The sequence below is a fragment of the Miniopterus natalensis genome, chromosome 11 (genome assembly GCF_054644295.1).
Source record: "Miniopterus natalensis isolate mMinNat1 chromosome 11, mMinNat1.hap1, whole genome shotgun sequence".
In the NCBI taxonomy this organism is placed as follows: Eukaryota; Metazoa; Chordata; class Mammalia; order Chiroptera; family Miniopteridae; genus Miniopterus; species Miniopterus natalensis.
In genome coordinates, this window is record NC_142091.1 from 71,173,533 (window position 1) to 71,191,797 (window position 18,265).

At 49.9% G+C, this 18,265-nt stretch overlaps 1 protein-coding gene across 2 annotated transcripts; it reads right to left on the minus strand.

Annotated features, from left to right (window-relative positions):
* Window positions 1–527: 527 nt before the first annotated feature.
* Window positions 528–14,241, minus strand: FADS1 (fatty acid desaturase 1). 2 transcript variants are annotated; one of them, XM_016200471.2, is made up of 12 exons: window positions 14,004–14,241; window positions 11,941–12,051; window positions 11,149–11,346; window positions 10,336–10,437; window positions 10,102–10,230; window positions 6,547–6,607; window positions 5,159–5,235; window positions 4,136–4,233; window positions 3,829–3,925; window positions 3,460–3,539; window positions 3,233–3,358; window positions 528–2,872 (listed from the first exon to the last, which is right to left on the minus strand). In XM_016200471.2, the coding sequence occupies exons 1-12, from the start codon at window positions 14,193–14,195 to the stop codon at window positions 2,821–2,823; spliced, it is 1,323 nt and encodes a 440-aa protein (XP_016055957.1). In that variant the 5' UTR covers window positions 14,196–14,241; the 3' UTR covers window positions 528–2,820. The 2 variants fall into 2 exon arrangements, with proteins under 2 accessions (XP_016055957.1, XP_016055956.2); XM_016200470.2 differs by lacking the exon at window positions 14,004–14,241 and adding an exon at window positions 13,702–13,804.
* Between the last annotated feature and the right edge of the window lie 4,024 nt (window positions 14,242–18,265).

Here is an 18,265-nt window from a genome sequence, read left to right on the forward strand (position 1 = left end):
GTACAATAGCTCTGGTTAAGGGCTTGTACCCTGTGGTAGAAGCATGTAGAATGTTTTTTTCCTCTTTTTGAAGTTGAGTTGCCTAGATGTTTGTTAACCACTGTACACTGCAAGGAAAATCAATTCTGCAAATTTTTATTTAGCATGTTGTAATACGCTTGCTTAAAGATTGCTGTTTTAGTAGGATAGAGGTTAAAAAGTCATTGTTTTGTAGTCCAGCTCTGAGGCATTGTCTGCAGAAAAAGACTTAGGCAAAAAGGAGTGTATCTAGCATTTGAACATGTGGGTATCATGGGAAGGAGGTGGCTTTTCTTTTCCTTGCCATAGTCCACCTGTACTCTGGTGTTTTCTGGAGGTCCTGGTGTTCCTTCTGCCCGAGAGGACTATGCAAAGGGGAGGCTGTTTGGGGACTCCTGTTTAGAAAGAAGTTAGAGCCATAGAAGTAGACAATGACTTAAAGAATAGGCCCAGGGAGTCCTTTTGACATGTGCAAAGAAACGTCGTGGATTTCAAGTGAATAGCCTTCATTTGGTCAAAATTAACTTTATTTTTCAGCTTTACTCCATCAGGATGTGGTAACAAGATTGGCGTGTACAAAAAGGGTACTGACATTGGGCTTAGTTAAAGAAAATGCCTCTGACAAAGTGGTAGGAGATGAAAGTAACAAAGACAAACACAGAAGTCGGGAGTTTTTCAAAAGTGAGTTTAAATGTTAGTTCTGCCACAATCTGTGACCGGAGGTGACTTGTCCTATCTAAGCCTATTTTCTCAGCTATCATTAGATTTGAGATCACTCATGTAGTAGTATGAGCCTTTTGTCACCTGTGTGTCTCTTATTGGCCATGTGAGAACACACTGGTCCAGGCTAAGGAGAAAAGGCCACATGTTTGAGGTGCTCTGAAGATCTGGACTTGGCTCAATAAGCTTCGCTGGGTTTGCTCAGCCTAGGCCCAAAGCCAGATAGATAGCTTATCAAGATGGTGACACAACACCCCAACCTTAGGTGGCAGGGAACAGAGGGATGGAGAAGGATCAGCACCTACTCTGCAGTGAGGAAGCCAGTGAAAACAGAACTCTTCAATTCTGCTTCTAATTTAAACCAGGTTCTGCCCAAATGAAAAAGATCTGAACTCTTCTGCAACCTGTTCTCCCCCATCTTTTTTTTTTTTAATTTTTCTGTTTTGACAAGCCTCGTAAGTAATCATGATACCCTTTTCCATAAGTGGTCCCTCTTACAAGTCCCTTCCCAACATGCCTTAAGACCTTTATCTCCCAAAACTAAATGCAAACTCTCCCAGAGCTCTGCTTTGTCCTTCTAGTTTGAGGTTCCCTCCTCCCAGTGTCCCAGATGCTCAATATGCTTACAGTAGATGCTGTTGAACAGGCCAACAATCCTCTCACCTGGACTGAACAGCCATGGGTGTGGGAGGGAACAGGGTGTGAATGCTGATGACAAGCCCTGGGTTAAGGTGAAACTCCTGGGGCACGTTCCAGTGTTTGCTCTCTAGAGATCAGTTAAATTGTTTTTATCTTTTAAAAAACAGATTTTAAAAAACGCATTTCAATATTAGACTGATGAGAGGTTATCCTAAATTCCTACCTGGTCTCCAGCAAAGAAAGATACTTGAACAGAGTTGACAGAGTAAGATGCCTAATGACAGCAACAGATGATCACTTCTGTTTTTAATCTTCCTATTTCTAGTTTAGAACTATGAAGCTATTACATTTAACCCCATTGCTCCTGCTCAAAAGTAATGCTGTAAATTATGTTAAAATTTTTTATAGCCCTTACATTCTCCATGATCAAACTTGTGTTTTCCTCATGACTGGTAATTCGGTATCTCCCAGCCTGTCACTTGTGCTCACTGACTGCTATTGTTTTAAATTTGGAATTATAGGTAGGGAAGCACAGAGGAACCATTAGGAGCCCCCATTCGTTTCTAAGGAGGAGAAAATTAAGTTGCCCCTTCTGCTCACTTGTTCATGGAGCAAGACTTGGACTCCCTGTCTTAGGACTGTTTTGCTCCTTAGGTGCTGGTTAGAAGAGATGAATCAAAGCTGAAGGGAGTTTTAATGGTCAGCAACCCTGCTAGCCATTTTGGCAAGACCTAGGACCTAATGCTCCCTTGGTACTCCGGATAGAACATGGGACCAACATCAGTAGTGACAGGATCCTCCAGAGCCAGATGTCTTCAGTACCACAGTCCTGGCCTTTGTCCTGCCTAGTTCTAAAAGTGGAGAAATTGCTTCTGGAGCCTGAGGCAAAAGAAGGTCACAGCCCTAAAGTGAGCCAAGCTCCCAGGCACTGCATTATGCCAAGCCTCACGATTTAAGCAGTGATGCTCTTTCTAAATCTTGCTCCAAGGGTTCAGGGGCTCTATCTCCCTCAAGCTTGAAAACGTCTGAGGTTTGCAAGCAAGGGTGGGGAAGCAGACCAGGAAAATTAGCTCACCCCTTTCCTGGGTGGAATTTTACTGCTAAATCTCCTGATTTCTGGGCTCAGTTGGTCCTCCCTATTCTTCTAACACCTTCCTGACTCCCTTTCTGCTCACCAACCATCTGCATCTGACACACTAGAAAAAAGAAACAAAACTCACATCCCTGTCCCAACAGTTCCATCCTTTCTTCCAGGGGGCTTGCTTGTTCCCCCACCCTTTTTGGGTCATAAATCTGCCTGGAAGATAAAGGGGAGAGGTTTGAGCCAGAGCCTTTTCTCCTCAAACCAACCCGTTCTGAATATTAGAATTGTAGTGGCATTGTCCCTCAAGTTCCCTTCTGCTTTGGCTCCAGAGGCTCCTCTTCCAGATGGGGGGGCTGTTGTTATTGATGAAGATAGGCATCTAGCCAGAGTTGCCCTGACTCCTTCAGTGAGCTGTAGGGATAAGATGGGAGCAAGCAGTGAGGGAGACAGGGACAGACTGAGCCCCAAAGCCAAACCACCCACCAGAAATGTAGTGGAGAAGCTCTTAGAGAGGTTTGGAAGCCTATCTCCATGACATAAGGCCCCTTTCCATGTGGACGCTCTCTTCCCCTTTGAGAAAAAGCTTGGGCCATGGCACCGAGAGCAAAGAACTGACCTGGCCACAAGACCGATAGAGTGCCCTGCTTTTGCCTCGGTGACTTTAATTCCATTGGGGAAACCTTCCTATGGCTCCAACCCCACACTTGGACAACCCCACTGCCCCGCCCTCTTCCCTCCCCACCAGCCATCTTCCCAGGCTCAGATACTCACTGAACAATGTCTGCGAAGGCTGAGAGAAGGGGCTTGGACTGGTACTCTATACCATGCTTGGCACACAGCGACTGCACCAGGGGAGCCACTTTGTGGTAATTGTGTCGAGGCATCGTGGGGAAAAGACTTCAGGGAGAACAGGACAGTCAGCAGCTTACTCTGCTCCCACCGCCCCCAACACATGTGGACCCTGACCAAGATCCTGCTCCCCAGGTCTCCCTACTTACTGGTGTTCAATCTGGAAGTTGAGATGTCCACTGAACCAATCATTGAAGGGGGACTTGTGGACATTGCATGTTGCCTGGAGCTGGAGGAAAAGGAGAGGAGGAGAGCATGGCTCTGAGTACCAGATGCAAAGACCAGTCCAGCCGTCTCCAGGTAAAACTGTCAGAGGAGGGGCTGTGAGACTGTCCCTGGTCATTCCCTTCTCTACATGGTAGCAAGGAAAGCTTCAGGCTAATGAGCCAATGCTGTTGGGAACTTCTGTTGCTACTGCACCACGCCCCCCACACACAACCCCCTGCCCTGCGTCTCTGCACACCCACCCTTTTTCTTAGTTGTGTCATGCCTAGGTCTTCCAAGTGACCATCCCTTACCTGGGTGGAGACCCAGTCCCTGTTCCGGTCGTAATCAATGTGCATGGGGATGTGGTTCATCTGTGTCACCCACACAAACCAGTTGCTTTCCAGAAACCTAGGGGTATAACACAAACAAAAACAGTACAAGCAGAGCCCAGAGTTCTCCCTCTCCCTCAGATAACTGCTCCAGCCTGGCCACCTTCCTGGGCCAACACCTGGAAGGAACACCTGCTGCTACCCAAAGCCCCAGCACAGCCCCCAGACCAGACTGGTTACTCCCAAACATCTTTTCTTTGCCAATCCCTACTCCCCCATCTAATACTACCTGACCATGAAGAAAAGGCCCAGGAGGCCCTTCACTCCCAACAACGGCACATAAGTGAGGGAGATGCGGATGTAGAAGGTGATCATCCAGGCCAAGTCCTGCAGTGAGGGGCAGAGCATTATAACTAGCGCGAAGCACCTCTTCCTCTTCCTCTTCCTCTCACTTCACATATTTCTTTGCATGGTGTGGGCACTCCTGGGTACCTACACTGGAACACTCAGTCACCGTCAGATTCCCTCCCAGGTGCCCAATCCTGAAATATCTAGTACCACTTCTTCCTTCCATTCCTAGTAGCACTCCCAGCCTTCCTTGCCTGTTTCCTTCATGGGTGCCATGGCCTACAGAGTCTCCCTGCCTCCAGCTCCTCCCAACCCATCTAAGTCCTTCAACCCTTCATCATGCTGCCAAATAAATCTCCCAGCACTGTGGATGAGTCTGTGCCAGTACCCTATCAAATCTCCGGTCGCTTTTCTGCACCAGACTCTTCCCCTGACACTTGAGTCCTCCACAAAATGTCCAGTGGAAAATCTGCCCCTCACTTCCCAGCTTCTCTGCTCAGAGTCCACCCTCCCTCCACCCCACCTGTCTGTCCTCCAAAGCCAGTTGGAAATATGACGTTTTATAAAGCCTTTTCTGATGCCTCTCATCCAGCTGTTTATCACCAGGCCCCTTCTGGAATCTCAGAACCTTCTGCCTAAGCCTCTTTGGTGTCAACCACATCCTGCTTCATCAGAAGTTTCCTGGGAGTTGGTGCTGTTTCTTACTCGTCCCGCCCCTGGCTTTATGCCTAGCACAAGAACCTCAGGAGATACTGCTGAATGAAATAGGGCATTGGGAGTCAGGTTGCCGGCTGAGCCCAAATCATCCCACCTAGAAATAAGGAAGATCTATACCTGGTTCTATTACTTTGCTCTAAATTAGGCCTGGAGTAAATCTCAGTGGGACTTCCCCTGGAGAACTCCTTTCCTTCCCTCAGGGTACTGGAGACAAAGGATGTGGGACTCTTGGGCCATGGATACTCACCACCCACTTCTTCCGCTGGATAACAAAATAGAAAATATACCACTGGAAGTAGAGAGGCAGCAAGGCTGGGGGCCCAACTGGGGAGGAAATGGAGACAGGGAGGAGTTGTGAGCAGCATGCGGGTCACTAATGAGCTGGCTGGTGCTGGAGGGATGGCCTCTGCCATCTCTTCCTGTTGCCTCTCCAGCTGCCTTGGCACTCCTCAACCCAGTGGAGCCATCAGGCACTGAAGGTGGACGCCAGGAGGGTGGGAGTGGGAGTGGGAATCTTTTCCAGTGGAAGAGGGCAGCTAGGGAAATTCAAGCTCTATACATGGAACTTCTCTGCTCCCGTGCCTTTAAAAGGTGACAGCTAACACTCCCCAAGTTGTCCTGCTGCTGACCCTATGCCTGTCCTTGCAATCACCTGCCCTGTGTTCTAGCTGCTCCACCATGCAGGTGAAGGGACAGGAGCAGGAAAGTGTGTGCAAGTGTGTGTTAGGGGATGGGGGGGCCCTGGTGATGCCTCATGGGCTAAAAGCTCACTTCCTTGGACATGGGAAATGAGCTTGTGCCTCCCAACCCAAAGCTCCAGAGGTCAGCTGTGAAAAAGGGCAGAAGGGCTCCTCTTAACCCTGGGAGTTGAAGACGTTGATGGCATCCAATGTGCTGTCCCATCTCCTCTTATGCATCCCTTCTCCGCAAACCCCTGCATTACCATGCCTACCCATGGCTCCTTTATTCTGAGGTGTTGTGCATTCTAACATTCTTTGTTCTGGACCTTTCTGCTCTACCCTCTACCCTATCCCTCTTTCTCCAGTAGGGAGGGATCGTAATAGGCAGTTAGGATAAATTCCTTTGAACTACAATGGGATCAATGGAATCATCCCCTTCCTTCCTGTAAAAATTTGAATTTTTAAAGGAGTTTTAAAACTCAAAGCATTATGGCGCAGATTTTTAAAGCAGGGAACATATAGCAGTCTTCAGAAAGAGCTTAAGACAACTACAGAAATGTTTTCTCCATTCTCCAACAGCTCCTCCAATCCCTCTTTGGGTCCCAACCCCCCAAGGCTATATCTACAAATCCCTGGGGGTTAGACTACACCCCACTAAGTCACCTTGACTGAGGTCTCTGACAAGTTTCAAGGTGAGGTTTTAATTAGGATGCCCCACCCGACCACTCTTGTGGAAACCAGGGTGGGACTGGAGGAACTAGTTTGCCCCCAGCACAAATGACCTCTCCTTAGCTGAGATGGCAGATTGTTCCCAAGCAGGGAGTAACCTGCTGGGTGTAGTACTTCCTCCAGCCTTCACCTAAAAGACTATAATCCCTTGGAGAGTCATTTCCTCCTCATATCCCTCCGGTGCCCCCTCCCAAGGGAGTCTCCGGGGTTGAATGGGATCACTCACTCAAGAAGAAGTATTTGTGCTGGTGGTTGTACGGCATGTACCTTTTCTTCTGTTTCCCAAGCTGTGAAGAAAAGCAAACACAGATCAGCACCCCCAGACCGGTCACCAGTCTCTTCCCCCTTTGACCTCGGCTGTTCTCTGCTCAGGAGTTTAGGCCTGCTCCAGGGATGTCAGCTTGTTGATGCTATTGGAAAGCTCCAGCAGGCGCAGTCTTACCTCCAGCACCTGGCACATGAAGCCACGTGTGCCACACCATGGCATGCGCCACACCATGGCATGCAGCTCAACAGCCCATGCTCACATGAGGTGCGTACACAAGTGTCTTCAAATCCTCAGGACTCCTCATGTTTATCCAAAGATACCTTTGTCATAAGGTTTCCAGGCCCCTCCACCTTTTCCCCTTCCTTTCTTCCATCTGGTACTTTTCTGACACCAGAGTCTCCATGAACAACCATTTTTACCCCTACATAAGTCAGTATTTCTTCTACATCCAGCCCCTGTTATTTCCTATCAAAATCTTTTGTTCCCCTGACTTCAACATGAGCTTTATAAAACCCCTTGAAAACTAAGCAGAGTTTGGCAAATACTTGTAGACAGGGTACCAAAAACAACTTGGCAGTGTGAAGATTCTGGCAAGGTTTTTCCCAGTGGGTGGTGGTTATTTTGTAAGCTCAGCTGCTAAAGAGATAGGTTGGGCCTGTCAGGTCAACCAGCCAGCATGGAACCCCTAGCATGAGCTTACAGAAACATGACAGCAAAGCTCTGCTGTCTCACTTGATGGCTCCTTCTGCTCCTCCTGCCCCACTTAGTTCTGGCAACCAGACAACTACAGGGCAGAGAGGAACTCTATCCAGAGCAACATGCCTGTCATTCTTCTTTCATATGTCCACTACCTGTTTTGACAGGTCATTTATTGAGTTTATTCTGTGCAAGGCACTTCAACCAAATGGCGAATCCTTTCTCTATTAACTGATTTAGTCATTCAACAAGTATTTATTGAGCACCTACTATGTGCCAGGCACTGTTCTAGGTACTGAGGATACAGAGGTAAACTACAAAGTTCCTATCCTCATGGAATTTGTAATCTGCCAGGAAGCTGGTAATAAATCTTTAAACAGGGCTCAAGGTAGTTATAGATTAAAAATAAGAAAATGTAACAGAAAGTGAGGGAGGTGGTGTTTTGGCTGGGGTGGTCAGATATGGCCTCCCTGAGATGCTGACCTCTGAACTGAGAACTGAATGATGAGGAGCCAGCAATGTAAAAATTCAGAGAAGCATTTACAGCAGAGAGAACAGCCAGTACTAAGGCTTGAGATATTCAAGGGACAGAAATAAGGTCAGTGTGACTGGGAACAGTAGACAAAATGGAGAATAGTTGAAAAGGCCAGAAAACTAGGGATGGCCAAATCATGCCAGACCTTAGAAAGCCCTGGTAAGCCCATGGAAAGGAGTTTGGATTTTATTCCAATGGAGATGGGAAGCCACTGGGGGGCTTTCAATGGTTGTGCCATGATCTGCTTTGTGCTTTAAAAGGCTCTCTGGCTGGCAGTGAGAAAATGAACTGTAGGGGGCAGGTATAGTCGTAGGGAGACCAGTGAGGAGGCTGGAACAATGATCTAGACCCTAAATGGACAACACCTGGGAAGGGGAAGCAGTGGAACTGGAGAAGTCGACGGATTTGAGGTGTTTTTAGAAGCATTATTAACACAGCTTGCTGATGTGGGGATGAAGATCATCCCACCCTAAGCAACATTAACTGAGGGGGGAAACTAGAAGAGGAGCATCTCTTATTTGCTGGGTGGGTGGGGCAGAACTCGTTTCCTAATTTGGAACAGTTATAAGGGAGCCCTGTCCACTGAATGGCAATCACATGCCACTGTAACCCTAATAACTGCCCCATTGTGCTTTGAATGTCAGAAGCCAGAAGAGTTATATTTAGGAGAAAGTGTCCCCTGTACCTCTTGTCCTCTAAGAGAATTGGGAGGCACTGAGGTGGATCAGCACAGGGATCAATGCCCAGGTAAACTATACCCAGAGGGGATGAACCAAGCCCCAAGCAGCCTGGAGCCCAGGCATTTACTAACATACTAACCGGCAGCCTATCTTCAACCTCATAACTAGGCCAAAAAAAGGGGGGGCTATTTTTGGTCCCAGATCATTCTCTATTTTTAGTGTTTAAGGACAGAAATTTTCTAAAACCCTAGTGCCAAGAAGCAATACAGGCAGTAGTGTGAGAAGGTTCCCTTCCACTTAGACTCCCATTTTTTTTAACTGTCTACAGTGACAACAAAAGTGCTACCAAGAGCTCCATGCTCTGCCCAATAAATAACCCACAATGCTCTCAAAGTAGCCACCTGAGCCGGGTGGGGGCCAGGGCTGGTTCATCATCCACACAATGTTGACTAGAACACAGTGTTGGGCATGTAGCAAACCAAATAGGTAACTGTTTAGGAGGTGGGAAAATTAGGACATTACGGACAGGTGAAACACAAGCTTCATGCTAGGGGCTCCTAGTCCCAGGACAGCCAGTGCTGCCAAAGCCTTTGCACAGAGTTCTTCTCATGGCCAGAGGGGAGAGGAGAGTCAGGCCACCTTGAACTCACACCTGGAACTGAAATGTGTTTAACAATTCTTGGCAGGCTGAAATACCATAAAGTGGTGGAAGGAGACCTGGCAGAACTCTGACTGCAGCTTAGAGCCTCAGGACAAAGGCTTTTACATTCACTTCTTTGTTTAAATCTCACCCAAGGATATTTTTTTTTTAATGGATTTTTAGAAAGAGGAATGGAGAGAGAGAGAGAAACATTGATTAATTGCCTCCTATACGCACCCCAATTGGGGAATGAACCCTCAACCTCTTGGCATACAGGACAATCCTCCAACTAAGTCACCCAATCAGGGCTACATTAACTCTTCACAGAACTCTGCTGACCATTCAAAGCCTTCTGTTTCATTATGCTCACTAAAAGCTCACCAGATCTCTACCCTAAGGCACTCTTCCTTTAGCAGCTGCGTTACGATTTTTGCTCACAACCTCAGATGACAACTCAAACCCAACACTGACACCCTGGAAGTGAGACTGGGATCAGGTGGGTGGGAAGAATTACTTGGTGAATGAATGTTCCAGGCACTGGGTGTCAAAGAAGAGTAAGACAGTCAAGCCCTTAATGGGGAAGACTGTGACACAGTAGGACATCAAAGGGTAAGAGAGAGGAATAGTGTGTGGGGCAGAGGGATGGCTGCCTGGGGGAGGAATGTCAAAAAAGCACCTGACAAGGGCCATCGATCACCTTCAAGGAGGAGCCCTTTGGTTCCTTAGCAGCATGTGGTACCTTTATACAATAACTATTTTGCTGATTTGAACTCACTAGGGAGGACAGGTGATTCTGTCCTGGGCAGCCCGTTTACTGCCTGTTGCCTCACAACTTCCAAACAGCCAGGTAGCCAGCCCCCAATGTCTTCCCCCACTGACAGCATTGTGAACATTTCCCCCAAAGCCCTCTGTGCTGGCAGATTTCCATTCTCCAAGACCTTTCCACTGATACCTCTGCTCACCTCCACAGAGAGGATCTTCCCCAAGGCAAAAAAGAAGGGGTGCATGTTGATGTCTGGGTCTTTGCGGAAGCAGTTAGGCTTGGCATGGTGCTGGAAGTGCATGTGGTTCCACCAACTGGCAGGGGCCCCCTACAGAAAAGCGAGGACATGAGTATGAAAGCCTGGTGGCCCCCTTCCCCCCAGGTAGTCCTTCATTAGCCAGGGTTTCAGAAAGCCCCTCCCAATCCCACTGACCTTCAGGTGGCCAATCACAAAATGATGTAGCAGGTGGTTCCACGTAGAGGTGCTGAAGACAGACAGGTGCCCAAAGTCATGCTGCAGCCAGCCAGCCTGGGCCTGGATGAGAAAGGTTAGTGCTGAGAGCAGCCCACCAGCCAGCCCAGTGTCCCTCTCACTGACCTCAGCAGCTGCTTCAGCCTCTCAACCTCACCCATCTAGGCCTATGATAATTGCAGTACCCTAACTGAGTATATCAGGAAAGGAGTTGGGAAGTCTGGCCCTAACTCTGGCTCTGGCACTAATTCATGTGAAAATTGGGTCAAAGCACTTTCCCTTCCCTGTCTGTTAGTTTCCCTAGCTCTGAAGATTTGTGACTTACAATGGACTAAACATCAGACCACAGGAAAGGACAGAAAGTAACAAACTCAGAGGCTTGGCAGATGGATTCAGACAGCTAAATATTAGAACCCAGGCATTATTGGCATGTTGGGCGGTCTTGTGGTGGGGAGGAAGCCAAGCTTTGCTGATAAACCAGAATCCTGTTTCTTTGCACACTTGAAGAAATGTGAAGTTTCAGAGGAGAAATTCCACAGGAAGAAGGGAACCCTGGGAGAAGCATCTGGAGAGGCAGTGAGGGAAATGAATGTGTACAAGTGGCTAGTGAGCAGGCAAAAGCCACAAACAATGGAATGTGTGTTCTCTTTTTGCACCAGCTCTCCCACATGTCCTCAGCTCTGCCCATCAGAGGGGAGGGCATCTTGGCCTCCTGAGGGATACAAAGAGCTTTCCCTAGGGATGCTGTGCTCTTGACAAGCCAAGGTGTCTCACCTGAGCTGCGCTGAGCAGCAGTGCACAAAGGAGGAAGGGCACAAAGGATGTCCCAAAGACCCATAGTGTGAGCCAGGCAGCAGCATCCAGTAGCAGGATGTGTAGCAGGTACAGCAGGAAGAAGACATGGTTGGCCTTCATGAGCCCCATCTGTTCCACTGTGGCCCGCAGCTCCCGGAACTCATCGGTCAGCTCTTTCTGAGAAAGAGTAAAGAGGGAGAAGTTGTTATTCCCTCCAGCTGCAAAATGACACTGCTAGTGAGCAGGGCCCGCTTGTGCTCAGGGACATCCCACCGAGGTAGCAGTGGAAGTCCACTGAGGTAGCAGTAGGAAGTCCACAGTCCTACATAAAAATACCACAAGATTGAGGAAGGATGGCAGGGGGAGGTGCTATGGGATCATGCCCAAGAGCACATGGTCATTGGAAGTTAGACTTTTCAAGACCCTGCTCTGCCCTTTACTAACAGTATGATCCTTGGCCACGTTGCTTAACTTCTCTGAGCCTCAGTATTCTCACCTGTAAATGTTTGAGGATTATATGAGATTATGCTTGGCACCCAGTATGTGCTCAAGATAGGTCTCATGATGATGATTATGGTAATGGTGGTGGCCTTGTGAGAACTATGGATTCCAAAGCCCCACACCCTTAGACCTGTGACCCAGTGACTATACAGAAGAATCAGAACTCCCAAGAACCACTGACTGTAGTTACCTGTGATCCTGTCTAGGCCTTCCTTCTACCCCCTGCCCCTCAACAACCACAGGGTCCCCAAACAGCAAACAGGGTCTCACATTCTTAGTGGGCTCAAAGCTGGGCTGTTCCGGAGACAGTTCTCCAATCAAGAGAGAGTTCATGTACTTCCTCACAAGGCCCTTGTTGATGTGAAATGCCACAAAGGGATCCTGCAAGGATGGAGAGAAGGCAAAACAGTGAGAAAGCCAGCCCAGGCCCCCTGGTCTCTTGGAGGGCTCCCACCAAAGGTAATCCTCCTGATCCAGCAAGAGGTTGTACTGAAGTTCAAACAGACACCACTTGCCTCCAGCCAGCTGCCCTTTGAGGGTGCTCAGACCTTTTCTAGGTTTCCACAGCTCAGGATCACCCAGCATTTGTAGTCTAGTAAGAAAGGTACCACACCAACCAATAGGAAGCACAGGTGGAGGGACCACTGAAAGACCTCCCTGGGCTGGCCTTTCCTCTGGGCATTTCTAGGGACAACTTTTACGCATGAATTTAGGTATTGGTGAGAAACATAAGGGATGTGTGGGGCTGGGAGAATTCTCTTTTTCTATGGAACTTGAGCCCCTCTGTGCCAGCATTCTCAATAAAATGTGATGAGGCTCCCCCTATCAGAACTGGGGAACTTCTGCATTTCTCCTCCTTCCCCCAGCATGCTGTTCCGGGTGGCCTTCCGTATTTCCCTGGCACTTTGACCACACCCTGCTCCAGGGCTGCTAATTTTGATTATTCGAAGTGGGGTCCCTGACGGTAAGAGCCTTCGCTTGGTCCGGAGGCCCCAGGCCCGTGGGAAATCTGCCAGAGAGGTGGGCACCGGGGTGGAGCCGGCGGCCAGTGGCACCACACAGCCGGACCAATCGCTGTCCCAGCCGAGGCGCTAGAGCTTCGAATCACTCGGCCTGAGGTCCTAGCTTTAAAGTCGGCTCCTTCTGCGCAGGCGCGGGTCCGGCCTTGGCCTAGGGCCAAGGTCTGAGCTCCAGCAGAGTCGCTCCGGGTGACGAGCGCGAGCTCTGGCGTCGTCCCCCAGGCCCGCGGCGAAGGAAAGGCGGGCCCTCACCTTGAAAGGCCGGCGCTCCCCTGCGACATAACGGAAACCCTGATGGCCCGAAGCGCGCTTCGTGATGGCAAGGGCGGAGGGTGGGGACAGCGGAAGAGGTCAAGCTGCTGGGCACAGGATGGAAGGATGTCGGGGAAGGGCAGGCAGGAGGCGAAGCGAACGCTCCAACCTCTGGGTCCCAAGGGGTGATCCCTAGCTTTCCAACCCAGCAGGGAGGCGCCAGGTGCTTTAGCTCGACAGCCAGGTGGTCTAGAAAGGGAAGCAGAAGGACCGGGGCGGGGGCGCGCTGACCACGCTGGGCGGCCGGAGGGAAGGAAGGTTGCGACTACCGCTGGGAATACAAAAAGCTGTCCGCTGCAGGGATTAGCTGGGGACCCCGCTGGCCTGAAGCCCCCCCCTCTCCCGCCTTCAGCACGCCACTCCCATTCTCCCCGGTGCACGAGCAGCCGCTAGCCCTCTCGGGCCGGATCGGCTCCCTTCCCCACCCTCCCGCCTTCACCCCGTGCGGGGGTTCCTGAGACAGCGGGCGCCAGAGGGCTTCCCTCCTCAGCCCTTTCCCCGAGGGTGGGTCCCGCTCCTGCTTCCGCTCGCGAGTGCAGGCCAGCACCCTCAGTCCAGACGCGGCGGCGCTCCCCTCCCAAGCACCGCCGACCCCTCTGCCACAGACCTCTCCCCTCCCTCGGCCGTGGCAGCACCGCTGTCCCAGCGCCCTGCAACCCCGATCTCCTCCCTCCGAGCCCTGCTCAGGACCGGCCCACACCTTTAGACCGCAGACCCGCGGCCACAGCCGGAACGCACGCGGGGCCGCGCGGCCCCTTTGTGTCTGTGCGCTGTCGGCCTCCATCCCTCTCCCGACTCATTTTCACAGCCTCTCCGGCGCTTGCATTTCGTGTCCACAGCACACCCAATCCCTGGGCAACAGGTATGCTCGGGCACCTCCGCTTTCCCCCCCGAATTAGTTGGTTCGGCTGTGGGCGCCAAACTTCCTGTGTCGCGCACCGAGCCTCCGGCCGCGGCCGCCGGGCCCCGCCTCCTCCCCTGTGCCCGTCGGGCATCGCTCACCGTAGCATCCTGCCCGGCGTAATGGCTGATAACCCGGGAGCCCCCGGGGTGCCGGCGGGTGAACTCGCTGATGTTGTACACCTTCCTCTCAATCACCAGCCACCGCTCCTTGTCGCGCCCGGAGCGCTGTGCCACTTCGTCCCAGGTGAAGTAGCGCGGGGTCGGCCCCTGGGCTGGGGTCTCAGGGGCCATCCTGGCCTGGCGATGTCGCGCGCCCGCAGGACAGGAGAGACCAGGCGCGCGCCGACCTCGCGCGTTCGGAGAGCCGTCCGCTGGCGCGCGTCCGGAGCCTGCCCCCTGCGCGCGGGGTGTTCAGCCCCCGCGGCCGGATCCGCCGGGACCCGCGGCGCGCGCTCCCAGGAGTCGAGCCGCGTGGCGAGGGGAGCGAGCCTCCGCCTTGCCGGGAGGGCGGGCAGCTGCAGGCCCGGAGCGGGCGCCGCCGCGCGCCCCCTCGCGGGCTCCGCACCCGGGGCGCTGCTGGATCCACTTCCCGACTCGGCTTTCGCTTCCAGGAGGCGCCGCGGGCCGGATAAGGGTTCCGATGGAGGCTCCTTGGTGCGAGGCCCGCTAGCGGAGGACCGCGACTCGGAGTGCGCGGGCGGCTCTGCGCCCTATAGGAGTTGGCGCGGCCCGCGGCCGGGGGCGGGGCGGCGAGGGAGGCGGTCGGTCTGGCGTGTGAGGCATCGTGGTGAGGTGGGTGGAGAGGAGCTCTCCTGCACCCGAGGTTGTCCGTCCCGGGGCTGAGGCTGACCCAGGGGCATCATCCTTAGCTGTGAACCGGTGTCCAGACGGAGACCCTCCCGCGTGCGCCTGATAAACTCCTGCCTATCTCCGCACGCTGCTCCACCTGTTGTGCGGCCTGAAGCAACGCTCTGAGAACCGTTGGTAATTATCTTGTGAACGGCATAATCATGGTCTATTGGGTGGTGGTGGGGGCGAGTGTTAATACTTTGCCAATACTGCTTTTAATGCTCATATAACATTTAAAATGCCCCTCAATTTTTGTAATCCTGTTTGCCTCTTTTGTTGGTTTTTATTTTTGTTGTTTTTAAATCAACTGGCATCCTTAAATAAAAAGAAGTGAGGGGGACTTCTAGAAAGTCCCGTGTGAAAAGCCTAGGTCTTCAAGCTTGAGGTATCTACTCCATCCTGGAGGCAGCTGGACTGTAGGAGGCCTTTAAGTCTAGAGGTCTGGGCCTCAGCCTTCTGGGCTTTAGGAAGCAGGAGGAAAGCACCCAGAGGCTGGGGGCACCAGCCAAGTAGCTGTTGCAATATGAGGAGAACCAGAGTTTATGGGCTACATTTCATTTATTCAACAAACATTTTAGTGCCAGGCAGCTATTCTTAGTGTTTTGCAAACATTAACACATTTAATTCTCGTGGCAACCCTATAAGGTAGGAACTATTGTTAACCTCACTTACAGAGGGAGACTGAGCCACTGAGAGGCTATTTTGTCACACAGCTAGTGAGTGGCAGGCTGATTAGAACTGGCCTGTGCTCTTGTGCTCTGACCCCTATACTCTGCTGTGTCTCCTCTGATTACACTAGCATTGGGGCACTTCGATGGGACTCTGAAGACAAGGGAAAGGAAGCAGAGCCTATCCCATGCACTGAACTAAGTCTGAGCCCCTAAGAGTCGGGGTGATATAGAACAGACTGGGAGAAATATGGCTAGATTTCTGGTAAAGGACTTTAATCCATTCAATCCAGATCCTTCACTTTATAGATAAGAAAATTGGAGAAGGGACTTCCCAAGTCCCTGTGGGGAAGCTCATGTGACCTGGCTTCCAATTAAGCTGCAAGGCCGGCTATACCTTACTCAGGAAAAATGGTTCATGCAGCTGTTCCTCTGTACAGCCAACTTTCCTTAAAAAACTAAACTAAACTAAAAAAACCTTGCCCAGCAACTCAACAGTGTGTAACAAGAGCTACAAAATTATTTGTACTCTTTGATCAAGTAATTTCACCCTTGGGAAAGTAGGGGTCAGGAGACTGCAAAGATGTTTGTAGCAAACTTAATAGCAAAAACTAGAAAGGACTAATTCCTGACAATAAGAAAATCATCAAGCTCACTGGGAGATGTTAGCATACTGAGGAATTACAGAGGGATTAAAGAGAACCAGGATGTGAACTGTATTGTAGGTAGGAAATACTTTGCAGTGAAAAAGGCAGAACCCAAAGTAGCATAGACTCAGAAATTACAATTATGTAAGAATCCCATGGGTACTAAATAACAGAAGAGTCTGACATGATGAGACATTTCATAGTTTTAACATTCTTAAGTTTATTTTTCTGTAAAGTTGCTTAATCTTGTTAAAAAGTAAAAGACCTTCCTTAAACCATTATTCCTGTAGTGAAGGTATTGTGGGCTAGGAGCTCACTTATACTTCTAGTGGGAATGTAAATTGATTGACCTTTCTGGAAAAATAGTTTGGCGACTTTATTTAGAACCTTAAAAATGTTCCAAATAATTTCACGTTTAGGGATATAGTCTAAGGAGATCCTTTTGGACAAATATCTTTAAACAAAATATTCATTGAAGCAGTATGCAGACATTAAAAATAATGTGATGAAATTTTAATGGCTGAGGAGACGATCAAAATATTGTCAACCGAGGATATTTTTTCTATTGCTTTTCAGAGAGAGTAGAAGAGAGAGAGAGAGAGAGAGAGAGAGAGGGAGAAGGGAGAGAATGGGAGAGAAAGAGAAAGAAACATTGATGTGAGAGAGACACATCCATTGGTTGCCTCCTGCACGTGCCCCAACCAGGGCGGGGATGGAACAGGGATGGAGCCTGTGACCTACGCACATGCCCTTGGCCGAAATTGAACCTGGGACCCTTCAGTCCAGAGGCTGACATTCCAACCACCGAACCAAACAGGCCAGGGCGTGGGTTCACATTTTGATCTGTTTTGACAAGGGACATAATAGTCCAAGGACATAAAAGTCAACAGGTGTAGGAGGAAGAATAGTGGTGGTGCTCAGTGCCTACTGCAGCCTTCCTTGGATTGACGGCGCCTCAGGCCACTAAAGATCAAAGCCATTTTCCTAGTATCTGAGTTTCTGTGAAATTAGGTCTTTTATGGAGACAGGTGAGCACCATGCTTGGCACACAGTAAGTACAAATAAAGTTAACTGAATCAGTCTTTGTTTTAAGAAAAATAATCTTGCCCTAGACTGTTTTGCTCAGTGGTTAGAGCCTCGGCCTGCAGACTGAAGGGTCCTGGGTTCAATTCCAGCCAAGGGCATGTACCTTGGTTGCAGGCTCCATCCCTGACCCCTGTTGGGGCAAGTGTGGGAGGCAACCAGTTGAAGTGTCTCTAATAGTTTTTAGGTACAGTGCTTAAACGAAAGAGAGAAAGGATCCCAAGATCACACTTGTATTAGAGGCAAAGGGAGAGCTAGAAACAAGTTTTTTTTTCACTTTACCACATTCTAAGGACACAGGAGGTGGGGGATGAGGGACTCATGGAGGAAGAACTCATGGGTTTCCTTAAGGCAATCTTGTTGTGTTGACTATTAGACACCTTATAGACTGCTATGTGAAACCCACAATTTTACAGATAAGGTGACTGAGATCCAAAGACCTGGAGCCCCATGCAAAAAATAGGTGATCTGGGCTGGAATTTACCCCAGGACTCATTTATACCCTTAGTTCCTCTCTGCAGGAGTTTCTAGCAGTGGGTTCAATAAATGTGTTTGATATTAGGCCACCCAGGCTCAAAGGAGAGGTGGCAGGGTCGTTTTGCTGTTGTAGCTTCTCTGGAGCACCTTCTTCCCAGGCCTTTATCCCAACCCATATAAAATGAGAGAAGGGAGGCCTGAACAGTGGCCCCCGAACTTCAGAGGCCCCCAGGAATTGGTCTGCAGTGCCCCACGCAACCCTGGCAGCTTTTTGCTGGTCTTTTTATGCAGTTTTACAGTAAAAGGATCTCTATTGAAAACAAAACGGAGGCTCAGCTTAGAATACTTACAGTAAGGAGATAGTTTACTTCACTGTAACAAGTCATCATTTACATACACCCTGATGTCCCTTTCCCTGCTGTTGGACATTTGTTTAGAAGTCTTTGCACATATAATAGTGCAGTGATGAACTTTTTTTTTTTTTGCCCATAATCAAAACTTTATTTAAAAATAGACACCAAATAGGAGATCACTGTTGTATGCTTACAAAATTAAATGTAATTAGATTATCTTGGAGTTTAATTAGAATCACTGAACTGATAAGGCTTTCTGTGATATGGCACAAACTCAGGAAGTT

Bases quoted from the DNA above. Each gene is read 5' to 3' on its own strand.
- FADS1 (XM_016200471.2), bottom strand. From the start codon at position 14,195: ATGGCCCCTGAGACCCCAGCCCAGGGGCCGACCCCGCGCTACTTCACC. The intron at 11,347-11,940 runs GTGAGACCCTGT...ACTCTTTCTCAG, and splicing joins GCTTTGAGCCCACTAAGAAT to AAAGAGCTGACCGATGAGTT. The intron at 10,231-10,335 runs GTCAGTGGGATT...GCTTTTCTGTAG, and splicing joins TTGTGATTGGCCACCTGAAG to GGGGCCCCTGCCAGTTGGTG.